The sequence below is a fragment of the Natator depressus genome, chromosome 5, assembly GCF_965152275.1.
Source record: "Natator depressus isolate rNatDep1 chromosome 5, rNatDep2.hap1, whole genome shotgun sequence".
In the NCBI taxonomy this organism is placed as follows: Eukaryota; Metazoa; Chordata; order Testudines; family Cheloniidae; genus Natator; species Natator depressus.
The window spans coordinates 77,789,369-77,805,417 of record NC_134238.1 but is presented as its reverse complement, the minus strand read 5'-3'; the positions used below and the strand labels follow the sequence as shown (position 1 = coordinate 77,805,417).

The 16,049-nt window shown below is 37.9% G+C and overlaps 1 protein-coding gene across 2 annotated transcripts in view; it reads left to right on the top strand.

Moving 5' to 3' along the window:
* ZNF608 (zinc finger protein 608) overlaps positions 1 to 16,049 on the top strand; it is a 101,509-nt gene that overhangs the window by 38,063 nt on the left and 47,397 nt on the right. For both annotated transcript variants that reach the window (XM_074953042.1, XM_074953043.1), the window contains exon 3: positions 6,238 to 6,493. In XM_074953042.1, coding sequence (XP_074809143.1) covers positions 6,238 to 6,493 — 256 coding nt within the window. The remainder of the gene's footprint in view (positions 1 to 6,237; positions 6,494 to 16,049) is intronic.

The following is a 16,049-nucleotide window of genomic DNA, read 5'->3' as shown; positions in this document are numbered from 1 at the left end:
TTGGTTTCCTATGTTTTCAGTCCAGTTTTTTGGAACAACTTTTGAAGTGTTCATCTCAAATCTGAGAGATGGGTAGAGCCTTATATGCATATGAGGATATGTGATCATCAAAATACTTCTGTGTATTGTATGTATTTGCCAGTTGGGAGGAACTATAACCCAGCTGTTGGACTGTTACAGTAAATCTTGAAGATAGGGGAAATTGACCCTTTTTGTACAATATCAAACTTGTACAGCACTGAGGATTTTAAGCAACATATGTAGCTTACAAAAGATTTCTTGATATTTCCCATACATATTTCATGACATTTTTCCCAATTAATGTTGAGAAGAATATTGATTTGTTTTACATTGTCTTTAGAGAGCACTGCAGTTGAGTAGTGACCAAAGCTTTCAAAATGATTGATTGAAAAAGCAGCTGCACTTTACATTTGGTTATTTGGTACCCGAATCTGTTGAGCTACTGTATCAGACTGGTTAGGTTGGGTGGATTGTTGAGAGTTACAAGGCTGATAGTTATTTAAATATGAGATATGTGAACTGAGATTAAATTGAGATTTTTCAGATGAGCCTGAGATTATTCTTCTGTGGTGATGATGAAGGAATTATTTCATATGGTCAGTTTCGTTAAGTGGGAGAATTAGTAGGGAGAGCAGTGGTTTTTAGATCTGTATCTATACATTCTTGGTCAGTTTTTCTCCTCTCACACTTGTTTTCCCATTATTTAATTCCATTAATTTCAACAGAATAGCTCCTGCTATTTATACACACCGTAAATGGGATTAGAATCAGGCCTTCTGGGGCCATTGTTTTTTCAGTGCTCCGTTGAGGAAGGAGAGGCATACTTTAAAGTAAAACCAAGTTAATCTTTGCTTGGCCTCGGAATCTTGGAAAGGCATTTGGAGAAAAGGAGAGCTTGCTTTAAGGACAGATTATTCTAGCTCCCCCAGCCCTACTTGAGAAGCAGTGGCTTCATTAAATGTGAGCTAATACATCTGTATTAAAAAAAAAAAAAAAAAAAAAGGTGAATGCTGCCGCCAGTATTAATAGTTGCCATTTTCTTGTATATTGCAGTCCTCCTTGCAGGCCTTTTTTTTTTTTTTTTTTAAATGGAGGGTGTGTTTTGGTAAGGGTCATGCTTTCATTTTCAGGCATGCCATAAAATGACCCGTAAAATGTCTTGGAACCTTTCCTGCCTGGAAAAAAAAGTCTCTTTCCCCCAGCCATGCTGCTGCAGTTATCACTGGAAGTGTTCAAGCTAGATTTGTCTTGATTTAAAAGAGGAGGTTTGGTGTCAGAGTGTTCTCCGTAAAGGGCCTTCAGCTTGGAACCTCCTTCTCTACCTTGATCTGAAATAGTTCAGTTCTGTTGATCTTCAGAGCGTTCTCTGAGGGACATCTGTTCACTCAGACTTTTTCAAAAGGGGCGGGGAGAATCATGATCTATTGACCCTAATTCAGCAAGACAGTTGTCATGACTTCAGTGAGACTATTTAATTACTTATAGTATGAACCTGCTTATGTGCTTTGCTGAACCAGGACTGATCGTCGAAATTTTGTTGGCTATTGTATAGCTGCTAATAATTTATTGTTTTTTTGCAATTTGTGTCAAGAACATCTAGAGTTTCAGCAAGATACCTTTTAAAAATATTTAATATGTTTAAATAAATAAACTAAATATCCAGGTAACAGCAAAGACATATGTAATAATGTTTAATAATTTAAAGTAATCTATTTACAGTCTCTGAAAAGGTCAGAACATTTTCATTAGAACAAAATTCTAAATCACTTTTCGATCACCACACCCCCAGGATCCATAGGCTTGTGTACAGTCCAGATTATTTTTTCATCAGCATGGGTTTCCACAGGTGTAGTGAGGCCCTTAGAGACATACTTCCTTCCTACAGGACAGAAGGCCTTATCTTTTTTTACAGAAACTCAGTGTTTTTCAATGGAATCCACCCTGTAGGAGAGGCAGAATTTTAAAGCTCCAGAACTGTACTTCTGGAGATTAGTGACTGCATCAGAAAGACTGGCTGTCATGCACAGAGCTTAATTTCAGTATCTAAAATAAAACCAATGAGAAATTGAAGGAAATCTGCATACATTAAGAGCCTCACATGTGTTTCCACTTAAGATGACATTTCTTCTCTCTTAAAACTCTCCCACCCAATACAGTCACCAATGCATTCATAGTACTGCCACCAAAATGTCTTTTTGTCATCTTCAGCTGGAGATGTGCTCACTCGAGCACTTACTATCCCTTCATTGGCAGACATTCTTTATTTGCAGTCAGCTTTCTAGTCCTGAGAACCACCACTGCTTGATACAATCAAATTTTCCGCAATGGAAAGCGGCCACAAACAACACTCCAGTTTTGTAGCCTTCATTATTAATCAGCTCTCAAAAGCCCTTGAAATACAGTGAATGTAGAAAATATTGCTTTACTATTTTTGTACATTTTTTAAGCCCTTTGATTATGTACATTAAGAGCTACGATCTGTGTAAATAACCTTCCTGTGTTTCAACTCCCCCCACCCCTTGGAATCTCTTGTGCGTTAAATAGCAAGGCTACTGCTCCGTATGTACCAGCACCTGGGAATAATCATGCAAAAATAACAGTGAGAAACGGCAGAGCGTCTGTTCTTGACATTAACTTTCTTCAGGTTGACAGACTGCCACCACCAGATGTTAAACTTATGTGCCTTTTTTCCACTGGAGATGGCGGCCTTCCTGCTTCTCTCTTTTTAACTCTAATAGATTACATCAGTACCCTTTTGAGCATTCATAAAAAAACACTTGTGACACCACACTGATCACTGAGAACTATTGCTTTATGATTATCAAGCAACCTTTTAAAATAATTTTAAAATATTGGAAACTGGAGCACTGTTGAAGCTCCACACCACTTTTATTATGAGTGAGGAAATGTTCACCTCAAGCACAAATTCAGAAGGACAGTACAATCTTTCTATTTACCAATGATTTTTTTTTATATTAATTCCACAGAGCGATCTTTCCTTTTATTGTAATATTCACCTTGCAGCTTTTTCCCCCTCCTGGTTCCTTATGGCTATATTGTATTTTTAACAATAAAGTCTAAATATTTATTAGTAAGTGGAGAGAAACTAGAACTGAATAAAACTATTTATATCAATAGCTAAAGGGGTACACTATCAAATATGCACTTTTCCCCCATTCAATTGTTTGTAATACTTTGGAAATGGAAAAACAAAGTCTGCCATATTGTCTTTGTCCATTTATAATATGTCCTTTTTTTCTAGTTCTGCAGAAGCAAAGATTTAGTGTTTCTCCTCTCTTTGTGATGAGTACATCCTATGGAAGAATGATGTCATCTATGACACAGGAATTTTCCCAGCTGCAAACAATCAGCCCGGCAATTCATTTAGCATTTTTCAATTTTATAAAGACACTGGGCTCAAATTCTCCTCTGCAGCTGAGCTGCACTCAGCACAGGAGGGAAATAAGTAGAGGCTTATGTATGTGCAGTTATGACTTCCTGATTCTGTGCCAGTGTGAAGTAGAGCATCTTAGGAGCTCCTCTACTTTATGTCAATGGCATATGATCCCTAAGGCATCTTATACCAGGAGTGGAGATTCACCATGCAGAGCTACGCTCGGATGGCAAGGGTAGCCATGGCAGGAGCCAGTTCCAAGGGCTCTACCTCAGCTAGTAGTTCCCCTCCACCCGGGAATTATCTGCTGGCAAGGTACTGTCAGGATCTACGTAGCGCAGAATCAGTGTCTTTTGAATGCTGCTCATACATAGGTATTCTTTGATTTCATATTTAGTTCAGGGAAATCTTGCAATGATCAGCTATTGGGGAGTCAGCTGGTAGTTGAGCTGCCTGCTTCAGCCCATGGTGCAAAGCTTTCTTGCTTTTATTATTGCCTACCTCTGCAAGTTTGATGGCAGAAAGATAAGCGTAAGGATGCTAGGCTCTGATTCTGTACTGTATCACATCATTTTTATGCCATAATAACACCACTGAAGTCAGCAGACACACCCTGGTGTAAACATGGTGTAATTAAATGGAGAATCAGGCCTTTAGTTTTACAAATTGCTGTAATATTTGCATTCTTTGATTTTTTTTTTCTTCTCCATGTGTAGTGTTATCTTGTATGAAATAAAATTTAGTTACTTGCAGTAACGGTTTAAAAATTAATAGCGTATAATATTTTTTTAAAAAGTGTGTGCAAATTGCCTTTGTGCATGGTAGGTCAGACCTATCCTGCTTGTACATGCAAATGCGTTTTGCATATACATAACTAACACATGTTGAGAAATGCAGTTACAATGCAAAAAAATTTATACATGCAGAATTGTGGGTAAAAATTTAGACTTTTTGGAAGTTTGGTCCACTATTTTTTAGCTCAGAAATGTTATTAGTCCTAATGTGATAAGTATGTTGGACAAGAATTTGATCTCAATTACATCACTTACCCCAGTCTTTAAGGTGCCACTGGACTCCTTGTTGTTCTTGTGGATACAGACTTACACGGCTACCCCTGATACTTGATTTACCCCAGTATAACTGAGATGAGAATCCAGCCAATTATCTTCACATTTCATCTTGTTTGTGCCCTTGCAATCATAATTTTCTTCCTATATGTTTATGAACAATTAAGACAAAGAATAAGTAATTTTTAAGGAAATAGTTTGTCCTTACATATATTCAGAATTGTGTACTGAGCTGGAGAGTGTCAATTTTCAATTGTATGAATGATGCTTAAAAGAGAAATTGGCAGTCTTTGTTGTTAGAGTGGAACAGATTACAATTTTTAAAAGTTTTTCGTCATTTCATATTTGATTAGATTTTCTCATAATGAAAATTCTGGGCTATAAATAATATAGATATTAGCATGTGCTCTCTAATCTCCCTCCTTCTCTGTACATTTGTCAACTTGGCTTTAAAAGAGTAACCATCAATGTGAACTTTGATCTGCTTTAAGCTGCATTTACATGAAACATAAATCAAAACATATAGGGATGTGACTTCTAAATATCTTCTCTCTTGGGCATTATTATCAGGGATGCAGAACAGTAGAGGAACATAGAGTTAAAGAAATTTTATTACAGGTTTGAAAGCAGGAAACTTTTAACATTCAGATGGATGAAGTGTTTCTTGGTTGAGTCTTGGCTCAGATGGACCAAATGAACATTAGTTTATCCTTTTAATGTACGATTGTATAGAGGATTGTTTAACTAACATAAACGCAAAGCTGACAGGATGCCTGGTTCAGCTGTTTAACTGGGAGCTCATTTCCTCATTTTTTATTTCCATTTTTATGTGAAGAAGAGAACATTATGTCCGTAGTAAAGTACTGAGCTTCTGAAGTGCTTAAGGGTGACTATATGACTGAGCATGCAGAGTGGAAAACTAAAACAAATTCCCATCACATGATTAAGGACTTTGCTAGGTTAGACCAAAATGCTCAGTACCTTGCAGGATCAAGCCCCAGTGCAGAAAAATCTCCTGTTGCACAGGTATAATTAACATACTGCAAAAATGTGGTGGTGTTTTTAAATCAGCATATAGAGTAACTGTCTAATTAATTTTATTCTTCTAAAATCTATGTGTTGATAAGCCCTATAAATTAGCTGGATAGTTGTGATTGTTAAAGAAGTCATAATCTCTGACATTACAAGTGCATAGATAGTAGACAGAATTGTGTCGAAGTGTTATCGGTTGGATGAGCCTAATAATATGTTTTTAAAAGCTTCAATGACAAGAGATCATGTTTCATGGCATAGGGGTGTTTGAGTTGTTCCATGTACATCACTTCTGTATGGTCTACAGAAAAACAAGACATTTCTATGTCTTTATGCCTTCATAAATGTTTTTCTTAAGGAAGAAAAATGCTGTTCCCATTTTGCAAAACTAATTTCCTTCCACAAATCAGTCTTCTGCCAGAGGCAAGAAAAACAGTGGTTTTAATTCTTTTTTTATTTCATGCTAGTAATCTAAGGCTGCAGGGAATATTCTTTTAGAACTTTAGTGTTTTGTCTTGTTTAGCAAGACAGATTTTTCTATAATTTTTTCATATGCAGCATGTGGGATCCAAGTAAAAAAATGGAGAGTGCAAGACTGAAATCACGCTATGATATACTAAATACCTATGTACTCTAAAGCTGATACAATTCTAAGCAAGCTGATTTAAAAAAAAAAAAAACATCTTTCAGCACCATTATAGTAAGTTTGTCTGTTGTTTTCAGGTTGACCCCCTGTTTACAGTGCCTGCACCTCCACCTCCAATTTCCAGCAGTATCACGCCTCAGATTCTACCTTCCTACTTTTCCTCATCTTCATCCAATATTGCTGCACCAGTTGAACAGCTTTTGGTACGGACTCGTTCAGTGGGTGTAAATACTTGCGAGGTTGGAGTAGTAACAGAACCGGAATGCCTTGGACCCTGTGAGCCCGGGACCAGTGTGAACTTGGAAGGGATTGTGTGGCATGAAACCGAAGAAGGTAAATTGTTTTGTTTGTTTTTTTTTCCCATTAGGCTTGTATATGAGATAGGTATATTAGGGGACTCACTCTGTATTACCTGTCTGAGGTGGTACAAGACTATTCATCTCCCATCACCTGTGGTGTCTGTCACAGTTTTATAAATAACTTAGTGAGCTTGTTCATTTCCTTAAAAACGTTATTGTTAAAGTGTTGTGCTAACTGACTTTGTATAAGACTGAATGATCATTTAGTGATGTAGTTAATCGTTCCCTATCATGGTATTCAGTAAAACATAATATTAAGAAATCATTAGCAAAATAGAGTTTTATTATGTGTCTTTCTTGAGGGGTATGTATATTGTGAGTGCTCCTATGAGTAGTACAGGTGAAAACTGTAAAACAGCAATTCTGGCCCCAGGCACCTTGATCAATACTGCACGTTTATATAATAAAAGCTATTCTAAAGACCTGTATTAAAATTATTCCTATGTTATGTTATGAATTATTTGCATTTTGCTTGTTTGAAACATGTTTTAAGGAGAAAACATTTTTGTTTTAAAAGGAATGTTCCGCTGGTTGCAGAAGTGCTAGCTAAACCAGTCTGATTTCTCCAATATCCTTAGATGGCACTTGGCCATATAGGAGTGCTGTAGAGCTTTGGGGAATATGAGATGCTGATTGGCTGGTGATTTAGAATAAAATAAATAGAGAGAGGATTATGCTGCGATATATGCAGATTTTTCCATTTTGATTTCTAAAAGCTCATTATTAAAATTTGAGCTTCCTGTTGTTAATTATAGAAATACTGTGTGTGTACTTCAAACCATTGCAAGTTTGATGTAATAATAACTGTAATAATAAGGTATTTCCCAAATTATGTCTAAAAGCTACTAAAAGATACTATTGTTAGTATTGTCTCCTGTTTGTTTTGAGGTGGTTTGTAGTGTTTAACTCTGCAATGAAAACCAGATTATTTATAAAAGTACATAATGAAAGAATACAAAAGTGCATCAGTTGATAATATATCCTGACATCCCGTGGGATATAAGCACAATGGCATTTGGTCCTTTGCAATGATATATAAGGCCTCACCAAAGTGCTTTACAGTGTCCTCTGAAAAATCAATATAGAGAGTCAGATTTACCTGCTTTTATATGCTCTCATCCATCCATCTTTCTCTCTCTGTATATCTACAACAGATTAATAAAGCAGATTGTTTGTAAAGCACAGTATAAATTCTGTTTTAGAATATTGCAGCAGAGATGGCTGTCCTTAGCAGCTCCAATCTTCCCATTACGGGTCTGTATTAACCAGTGTTGAAATGTGTGGGTGTTAACTGTGGTGACATGAAAGAGCCGTAGCTCTTAATAATGTTATTCTTGCTGAATAAACTAAACTTCTGACCCCCACTGACTTTTTAAGAAGCCCTCCTTGTTTAAGGTCTGAGGCCAGAAATATGGTATTTTATAAAGTTCTAGCACACTTGTAAGGATGACATTCCATCTGCATTCTCTCAGTGCTCTACCTGTTTGTTAAAAATTAATGCCCAAATATCATTAACCTCTCTCCATCCTGCATAAAACACTCTTCTAAAACAATTGAGGAAGCAATGAAATTGTAAAATACTTTTTGAATGCCTATGAATCTTAATATGGGTAAACAGATATTATGTGGCAGGGTTGCAGGTGTAAATGACTACATGCAGTGCAGGGAGGTACAGAATCAGGCTCTTACATGTAAACTCTTCAGGGCAGAGGCTGTATCTTCATGTCTATGGATAGTGCCTAAAAGGTTGTGGATACTGCTAGAATAATGATAATACTAGCAACTCGACAATGGTAGTGTAGCTTGAGCCTAAATTGTGTGGAAAGAGTAAGATAATTTGTATGGTTCCCTCCAGGAAAAAAAAACGAAAAAATTCAGACCCTGCTTAATGGAATATATGATTACTATATCTGGATGTTTGGTTATTCTCTTACCCTTTTCAAAAACAGTGTACCGGTAGAACAGATGATTAACTTTCCTTTATAGTTTAGTTTTGACATTTGGAGCACAGGTGCACACATGTATTTAGCTGTTTTCAAATTTGCTCAGACTTCACGTTTTCACAGAAGGTCTATATTATAGCTTGCATGAATCCATGTTTGCTGAAATTTGTCATAATCCTTTTATGAATGCAGGGTACACATGTGCCTTTTATTTAATTTAAACATTGGGTTTATTATCAGGTATCTATTTTCTCTAGTTATGATTTCGACTTTTAATTAGGTCAAAGCCTGACCTTTTGCACTACTGCTTTAAATCTAGAGGAACTCCATTGAAGTCAATGAAGTTATTCTGAATTTTCACCAAGGTAACTGAGGTCAGAATCTGGTCCATTGTTTATAATGCACAGTTGAAATTTGGGTTTCCTTCTTTCCGCTTCGCTTCAAAGCCCATTACAAAAAATTAAAATCTGCACTGTTTTTTTTTTTTTTTCAAGGCACAGTCGAAAGAGTTGTAACAGACTAAAGTATGTAAGAACTTGGACAAAGGTCAGAAATTATGAGAAATTTGAATAATTTTGTATGTAATCTAGCCATTTGGTAAAAACGAGTTGCTTAATGATCAGCATGTGCTTGTAGGATGTCTGCACACCCTACATCCTTCTGCATATGGGAACTATGAACCAAATGTGCTTGCTGAGGAGCTTTCAAACGCTAGCTGTGGGAATGCAAATACAGAGAGGATGTGGCGGTTACAGCTATAATGAGAACAGTTACAGTGGGTAAAGGAGATGAATTGATATTTTATTTGGCATTCTTTACTAAGTCTAATCGTACTTTTCTAGACAAGGGGGAAGTATACTTGAGGATTCATGTTTTGAGGATGGCTAATATTTGAAATAAACTGGTTCCCTTTTAGGATCATTACACAAAATGTCACATTCTGCACGTTCTACTGCATTTGTTCTTTTTTTTTTTTAGGTCATAAGAAGGCTGTGGTTTTATTAGTCCTGTTTTTAGGGTAGCCAGTCCAAAGCAAAAAAAAAACCAAACACATAGGATTTCAAGCAATATTGTGGCTGATACAAAGAGAGTTGTTGTTACCCTATTTTTCATTTATCCCAGGTCAATCAATCCAGTTAGTTTGATCAGAAGATTTCATACATAAGACCATTTTTTCCTCTGAATGTTTCAATTTTAGGATGTGGGAAGCAGACAATTGAAATCTGTCACATTTTATGATGGAGCTTTGTAACTAAATGTGTCTGTGATTTCACCAATATAATTTTTACCAAATGATGGTTATCCTATGGGTATTTCTTAAATGGTCCATGGGTGTTCAGTTTGCACACAAGTGTACTGTAGGCATTTATTGTTTACATCTGCATAATCTCATTGTTTGTTTGGCTGGGACTTGGAATGTTTTTAATTGCTGTGGAGGAAAAAGGAAAGAGGAGAACTGGTGGGGCTACTTTCTAGTAGTGGTATGAGGAATTATTTATAGGCAAGTCAACCTGAAACTTGGCAGATGATGTGGATATTTGATACTATAATACTATAAACTACAATTTTAGGAACATTAAGAATCACTGATAAACAGCAGTATGGTTTGGCTTTGTTTTATTTGTATCTAATATTGGACATTTTCTCTTGGAAACAACTGTTAAGAGTGTGTATTTTTAAATTGAGAAATAAGGTTAACCTTGAATGTTTTAATTAACTTCTGTTAAAATGGTTCTGAAGCGTGCAAAAAGGCAGTGGGCTTCTTGGCTCATACTGCTTGGAGGAAATAAAAATCGCCTAGAAAAAAGGGAAAACCACTTACCAACTTTCTAAACTGCTTAGAGGTTGTTGTTATTATTTTGTTTCTCACAGTCAGTTTCCCTGGGTTATGTCCTGCTTTTGGTCCTGCATCTAGTAGTGGAGTCAGCTGTTAGCTGTGAGAAGTACTTATACTGATGATTACTTGTTTGCCTGAAAATGAATCAGGAAACAGCGATCAGTCACCTTGCTGCCTTTGTGTGCAGAACAAGCTGTCAGCATGTGGTGTTCAGGTTCTCACATTGCTGGATTGACAGTCTTCCTCTTTGTAGAGTTTGGGTACAATTTGTTTTTGTCATTATAGAATAAATAATGGAGAAATGAATTGTATTTTTGGAAAGAGTGCTGTTGTCAGTGTTGGCATGTTCTTTTTATAATTGAGATTTGTTCTCAAATTTAAACCCTAGGAATCTGAGGTTTGTTTTCATTTCATTATGTTGGTTCTTATTTGAGATGAAATGGGGTCTGCGAATAGGGAATTGGGCTAAATATATCTCATTGTTTATTCTGCAGCCAGTTCTGCCATAACTCTGCAGAAGAGCACATAAGGAAACAAAACAAAACACCTTCATTCACATACAGGCATTCCCAAATCTGTTACAAAGGCTTTTCCAACTTTCCCATCCAACTCTTTTGAGTGTAGGTATGGTTTTGACAATATACTGTAGTTACTATACAGAACTGAGACTGAGAATTCCCTTCCCACATGGCTTTGGTTTTGCAAGGGTATTTAAAGGGACACAATCAATTTGAAATCTATTCCGTTGAAATATATATAGATAATGTAAAAGTTGTTTACCTGCCACTGAATCCCCTTAGCAATTTTTGTGGTTTAACAACCCCATTTTCCTACTTCCAAAAAATTGTTTTCTCTTCTTTTTTGTGTGCAAGACTCACATGTGAAAAACTCATAAATACAGAGGAAACTTGACTGTAGTGGAACAGTGAAACTCACTGTGCTGAAAGTACTGTCATATGCCCAAGTAATCAAATGCAAAAAATAAAGAAAAAGAAGTTTTGGTTTCTCTGATCTCTTTGTTAGAGGAATCTTAGGCGTTCCGTGTAAGAACAATAGACCAGAAGGGCAATTAAGTCAACAGTGTCTCTTTAACTGCAGTCATTTCTCAGTGATGCGCACAATGTTAAAAGATGATTCGATAACAGGAATTTCCATCAGGATTTTTTTTTTTTTTAACCTTACTCTGAAGCATTTGGTGCTAGCCACTGTTTGGGATAGGATAGTGGGCTAGGTGGACCACTGTTGTGATCTAATCTGGCCAGTAATTATGTTCCTGTATATTTCATGGATATAACACATCTGTCTAAAACCCAGGTTGTCTTATTGCTATGTCTTAAGCAGAAAGGTAATTACTTCAGACCAAACCAACTAACAGTTAAGTGCACAACTATTGGTTTCCAAATTAAAATGGTGCTTTTATTAAGACTTCTCCAAATTATTTTGATCTGAAATGTATGTTATAACAAATTGGACCAAACTATAACTTTAAAGCATAAACCCTTGGTCTTCATTGGAGCCTTTGGGTCATGCTTTTTTTGCAGTACAACAGTTTTAAAACATGAAGGGCAGGTCTACACTACAGCTGGGATCGACAGTCTGAGATCGATCTACCGGCGGTCAGTTTAGCAGGTCTAGTGAAGACCTGCCAAATCGACAGCAGATCGCTCTCCAGTTGACCCTGGTACTCTACCCCCGAGGAGAAGAGTAAGGTAAGTAGACGGGAGAGTTTATCCCGTAGACCCCATGGTAACTCGAGCTAAGGTATGTCGACTCCAGCTACGTTATTCATAGCTGAAGTTGTGTAGCGTAAGTGGACTTATCGCAGTGGTGTAGACGTGGCCGAAGAATGACACTTAGCTACTCAATTCCTGCACTTGCAGCAGGACTGCAGGGATGTAGGTGGATGAGATAAAGGTGCCTTCAAGCCACCCCATATATTTGGGGGCTGCACGGAAGCCTGCTCAGCTGTCTTTGGAAGTTGAAGCAAAATAATTTATGTTGTTTCCTGGGACCTCCTGTGGGCTTTAGGAAGCAGAGAATAGTGGTGGTGCCATACACTCTAGCCACGCTTTTGATATGTCCCGCAATTTAGCTCCCACGCCAGAGATTTGAAACACGGCTAAGTGTAGAGCCCATTGGCATCTTAGTGTGTGATGATATAACTTTGCATGCCAAAATTGAGAGCCATCCTGGCCATTTATAAAGCCAAAATTAGTTTCTGTGGTGTGACATCTGGTTAATGCAGTCGTTAGCATTGCCCCCACTGCTGGTATTTGTTATTGACTAAAAATTAGTGCAAATCCTGGGTGTAAATTGAATTAACAGCATAGTTTAAGGTGTTTCAGTAACATAGTACAATGTTTTCTAAGCTGAACCACTTGATGAGTTGTTATAAAAAGGCATGGTTTTCCTTAAATTACCTTGTTTGTCTGTCTGTCTTTCTTTCTTTGTTAAAGATGACTTCCATTTTTTAAAAACTGTGTTTGTGCCCTTTTTTCTTTTGCTTCTTTGTTGTTTATAAAGGAAGCCTGAAATGTGTGTGGTGTATTTTTCTTTAAAATACCCTTTCTATATTAGTTTTTTTCTGTTTGAGTTTTATAACTGTAGAAATGGCTGAAATGTCAAGTTGGGTTTTCCCTGAAGTAGCAGGAAGAGCCATTCTGTGTGTACCAGAGCTGTATATTTTGACCTCTCATAATTTCATTATGGGTGTTGAGTCTCTAACAAAGATGTCCTTTTCTAAAATACTCAGTCATTAAAATTAAATTAGTGTTAAAAACAAAGTCAACATATATTTTAAGCAGCCGGTTAAAACTCCTTTCTCCTCTCGGTTGCCCAGGTTTCAGTCTGTTGTCTTGTAATATCATCACAAGGCTATTTGTCTAGTTCCTATAGCATTGTACATGTTTGAAAAGAATCTAAAAAAGGAAAAAAACCTTTCATGCTTTCTTCTTGTGCTATAAAAAACCAATCCCTCCTCGCTCCCACACCTCCCCAAAAACCCAACCCCACACAAGTGCAGTGGCTTTTTTTTTTTTTTTTTTTTGTGAACTTGACTAGTCACCTTTAAGGGAAAAGTATTTAAGAAATGTGCATAGCAACATTATTGCCAAATACATTAAATTTAACTTCAAAATATTGCTTCTCATTAGCATTCACATTCTCTTTCAGCCAATTTATATTAGAGAGAGAAATCCATATGACATTGTTTAATATGCAGGTTGTATATCCATACTGATTCATATTCATATGATTCATATTGACTGACCAGCTGTAACGCTAAGCAGAGCATAGCCACCGTTTTTACTGACGGTATTTGAAATAGCTGACCAAGAATATCTAAGGTGTCTTATTTAGCAAGGGCAGTAAAGGCCAGCTTCTTTAAAGGGAACCAGCAAATGCCACTTTTCACAGCTCAGTGAAAAGATTAAGTGCAGCTAAATGAGTATAACCCAAGGCACAGAATGTGAAAAGCTAGCAAATTGCAGACAATACTTACATAAAAACCTGCTTCTTGCAAGACTGCTGCAGTGCAAGACTCCCTGCTCTGCTTATACATACAAAGAAAATTATTCCTTGTTCAAACAAACATATGGGGGTGGGGAGGGTGCATAGGAAGAGGAAGGAGGATGATTGAGATTAGAAACATTGGCTTGGAGCTATTTGAGCATGAAACTGAGCCTGCTCCATCGATGAGGTATGAAAACAGCAGTTCCTTTAAGACCAAGAAGCCAGTCAGTATTCCAAAGCAAAATCACTCAGCAGCAGTTTTTTTACGACTGACACCATTTCATTATAAAGTACTCACTGCATGTTCTACTCCTGTTTATAGCAGGCCATCAGGGTGGAGTGACTGCAAAGCAAGAATATATTTTTAATGTGCATGGGTATTTTTTAAACTAACGAATACCATCAAAGTGAGGAATGAAAACATATGCATCTAGCTCGTTTTAGAGATTAAATAATTTATTTAAAAATTACCTACTAGCACCACTATTGTACATTATTTTTTGCAAATGTTTCAATTATCTCGGTTCCCTTTAGGAATGCATGTTATGCTGTCGGTATTGGGTTACAGTATGTAATGGGGGAAGGAGAAACAAATTTGGTTCCCCTTATTGCTGGAGGTGTATGTCTACACTAATATTAATATGTAGATCACACAGACAGTGGTTCTCAAACTTTTTTTTTCGTAGGCCATTTGAAAATTGCTGAGGGTCTCGGCGGACCACTTAATGATCTTTCCGAATGTTGTTTGTACCGTTAGCTAACTATTGTAAAGCACATTGGATAACAGCACTATATAAAAAAACCCTTAATAATAATTAGCGTTTTTTGTTCTACAAATAAAAGCACACAGCTTATATTTTAATATCAGTAGTCTTACCTTTCTAATGCGATGGATGTGCCCTCTCCCTTCTGCTGCGGCAGCCCCTGAGCTGGGGCTGGGAAGGAGGGGGGGGTCTCTCCCCCACCACAACATCCACAGATCTGAGGCTGGGAAGGAGGGCCATCTCTCCCCGGCAACCGCAGCCCTGGAGCTGGAGAAAATCACCTCTTTCTCTGGCTACCGCAGCCCTGCACATCTCAAATTCCCCCTACCCCCTCTTCTCACCCCACTGCCCCCTCCCACCTACTCCCTATTCCCCCCAAGGCCACCACATCACCATACATGTGCGTCTTCTCCAGGGTCCAGGAACCTAATTAGTGGAGCCACGCCTGTGCGGCTTCACTAATTAGGTGGGTGGCCTTTCATTCTCTCGTGTGCAGCCGTGGACCACCTGAATGGCGCTCGCGGACCATTGTTGATCCACAGACCACAGTTTGAGAACCTCTACATTAGAGAATAGGAACTTTTCCTTTTGTTGTTCTCTTCTCGACTGCTTTGCATGCGGTGAGGTGAACAGAATTTGACCCCTAATATTTTAGAATTAGCAGCAGCTAGCTACTGAATTTTTTTTTTTAAGGTTTAGTTTAGGGCATATTAATAATGAATCTAGTAGTAACTGCTACTTGGCAGGAATGGCGGCTGCTGCTGCTGCCCAAAAGAAAATCCAAAAACCACGAGGGAAATCTCAGTTCAGAATTCTAAAATTATGATGAATCTTTGGCCTTCAGATTATGTTTTAGTTCTGAAAGAGGGAGTGTGAAAAAGGAGAATGGGGTGGGGGGGGGGAGAGAGAGAGAGAATATCAACTGAAGAAAATTTCAAGGGAAATGGCGTGCTTTGATTTGGACTGAAAAACTGGGTCCAGTTTTATTAGTCAGTGATAAAGTTTAAGGCCAGAAGGGACCATTAGATCATCCAGTCTCACCTCCTGTATATCGCAGGACACCAGTACCACCCTGCACCTGCACACTATACCCAACAACTGAAACGAGACCAAGGTATTACAGCCCACAGGAGACTAGAGCATTAAGTGACACAGACAGAGAAGTGGAAGGGACCTCTAGGTGCATCAGTGCCTGAGGCCCCTGCAATATCAGAGGAATGACTCAATGAGATATACCCAGACAATCCTGGGAAGTGACCTACACCCATACACTGCAGAGGAAGTCCCAAAACTCCCAAGTCACTTCCAATCTGACCTGGGGGGAAATTCCTTCCCAATCCCACCTAATTAGATCCTGAGCATGTGAGCAGAAACCAGACAGCCAACCACCTGAGAGAGAGAGAATATTCGGTGCCACCTCAAAGCCCGACACACCCCGCCCGTGTCTCATCTCCAGCCGTGGCCATCCGTGATGCT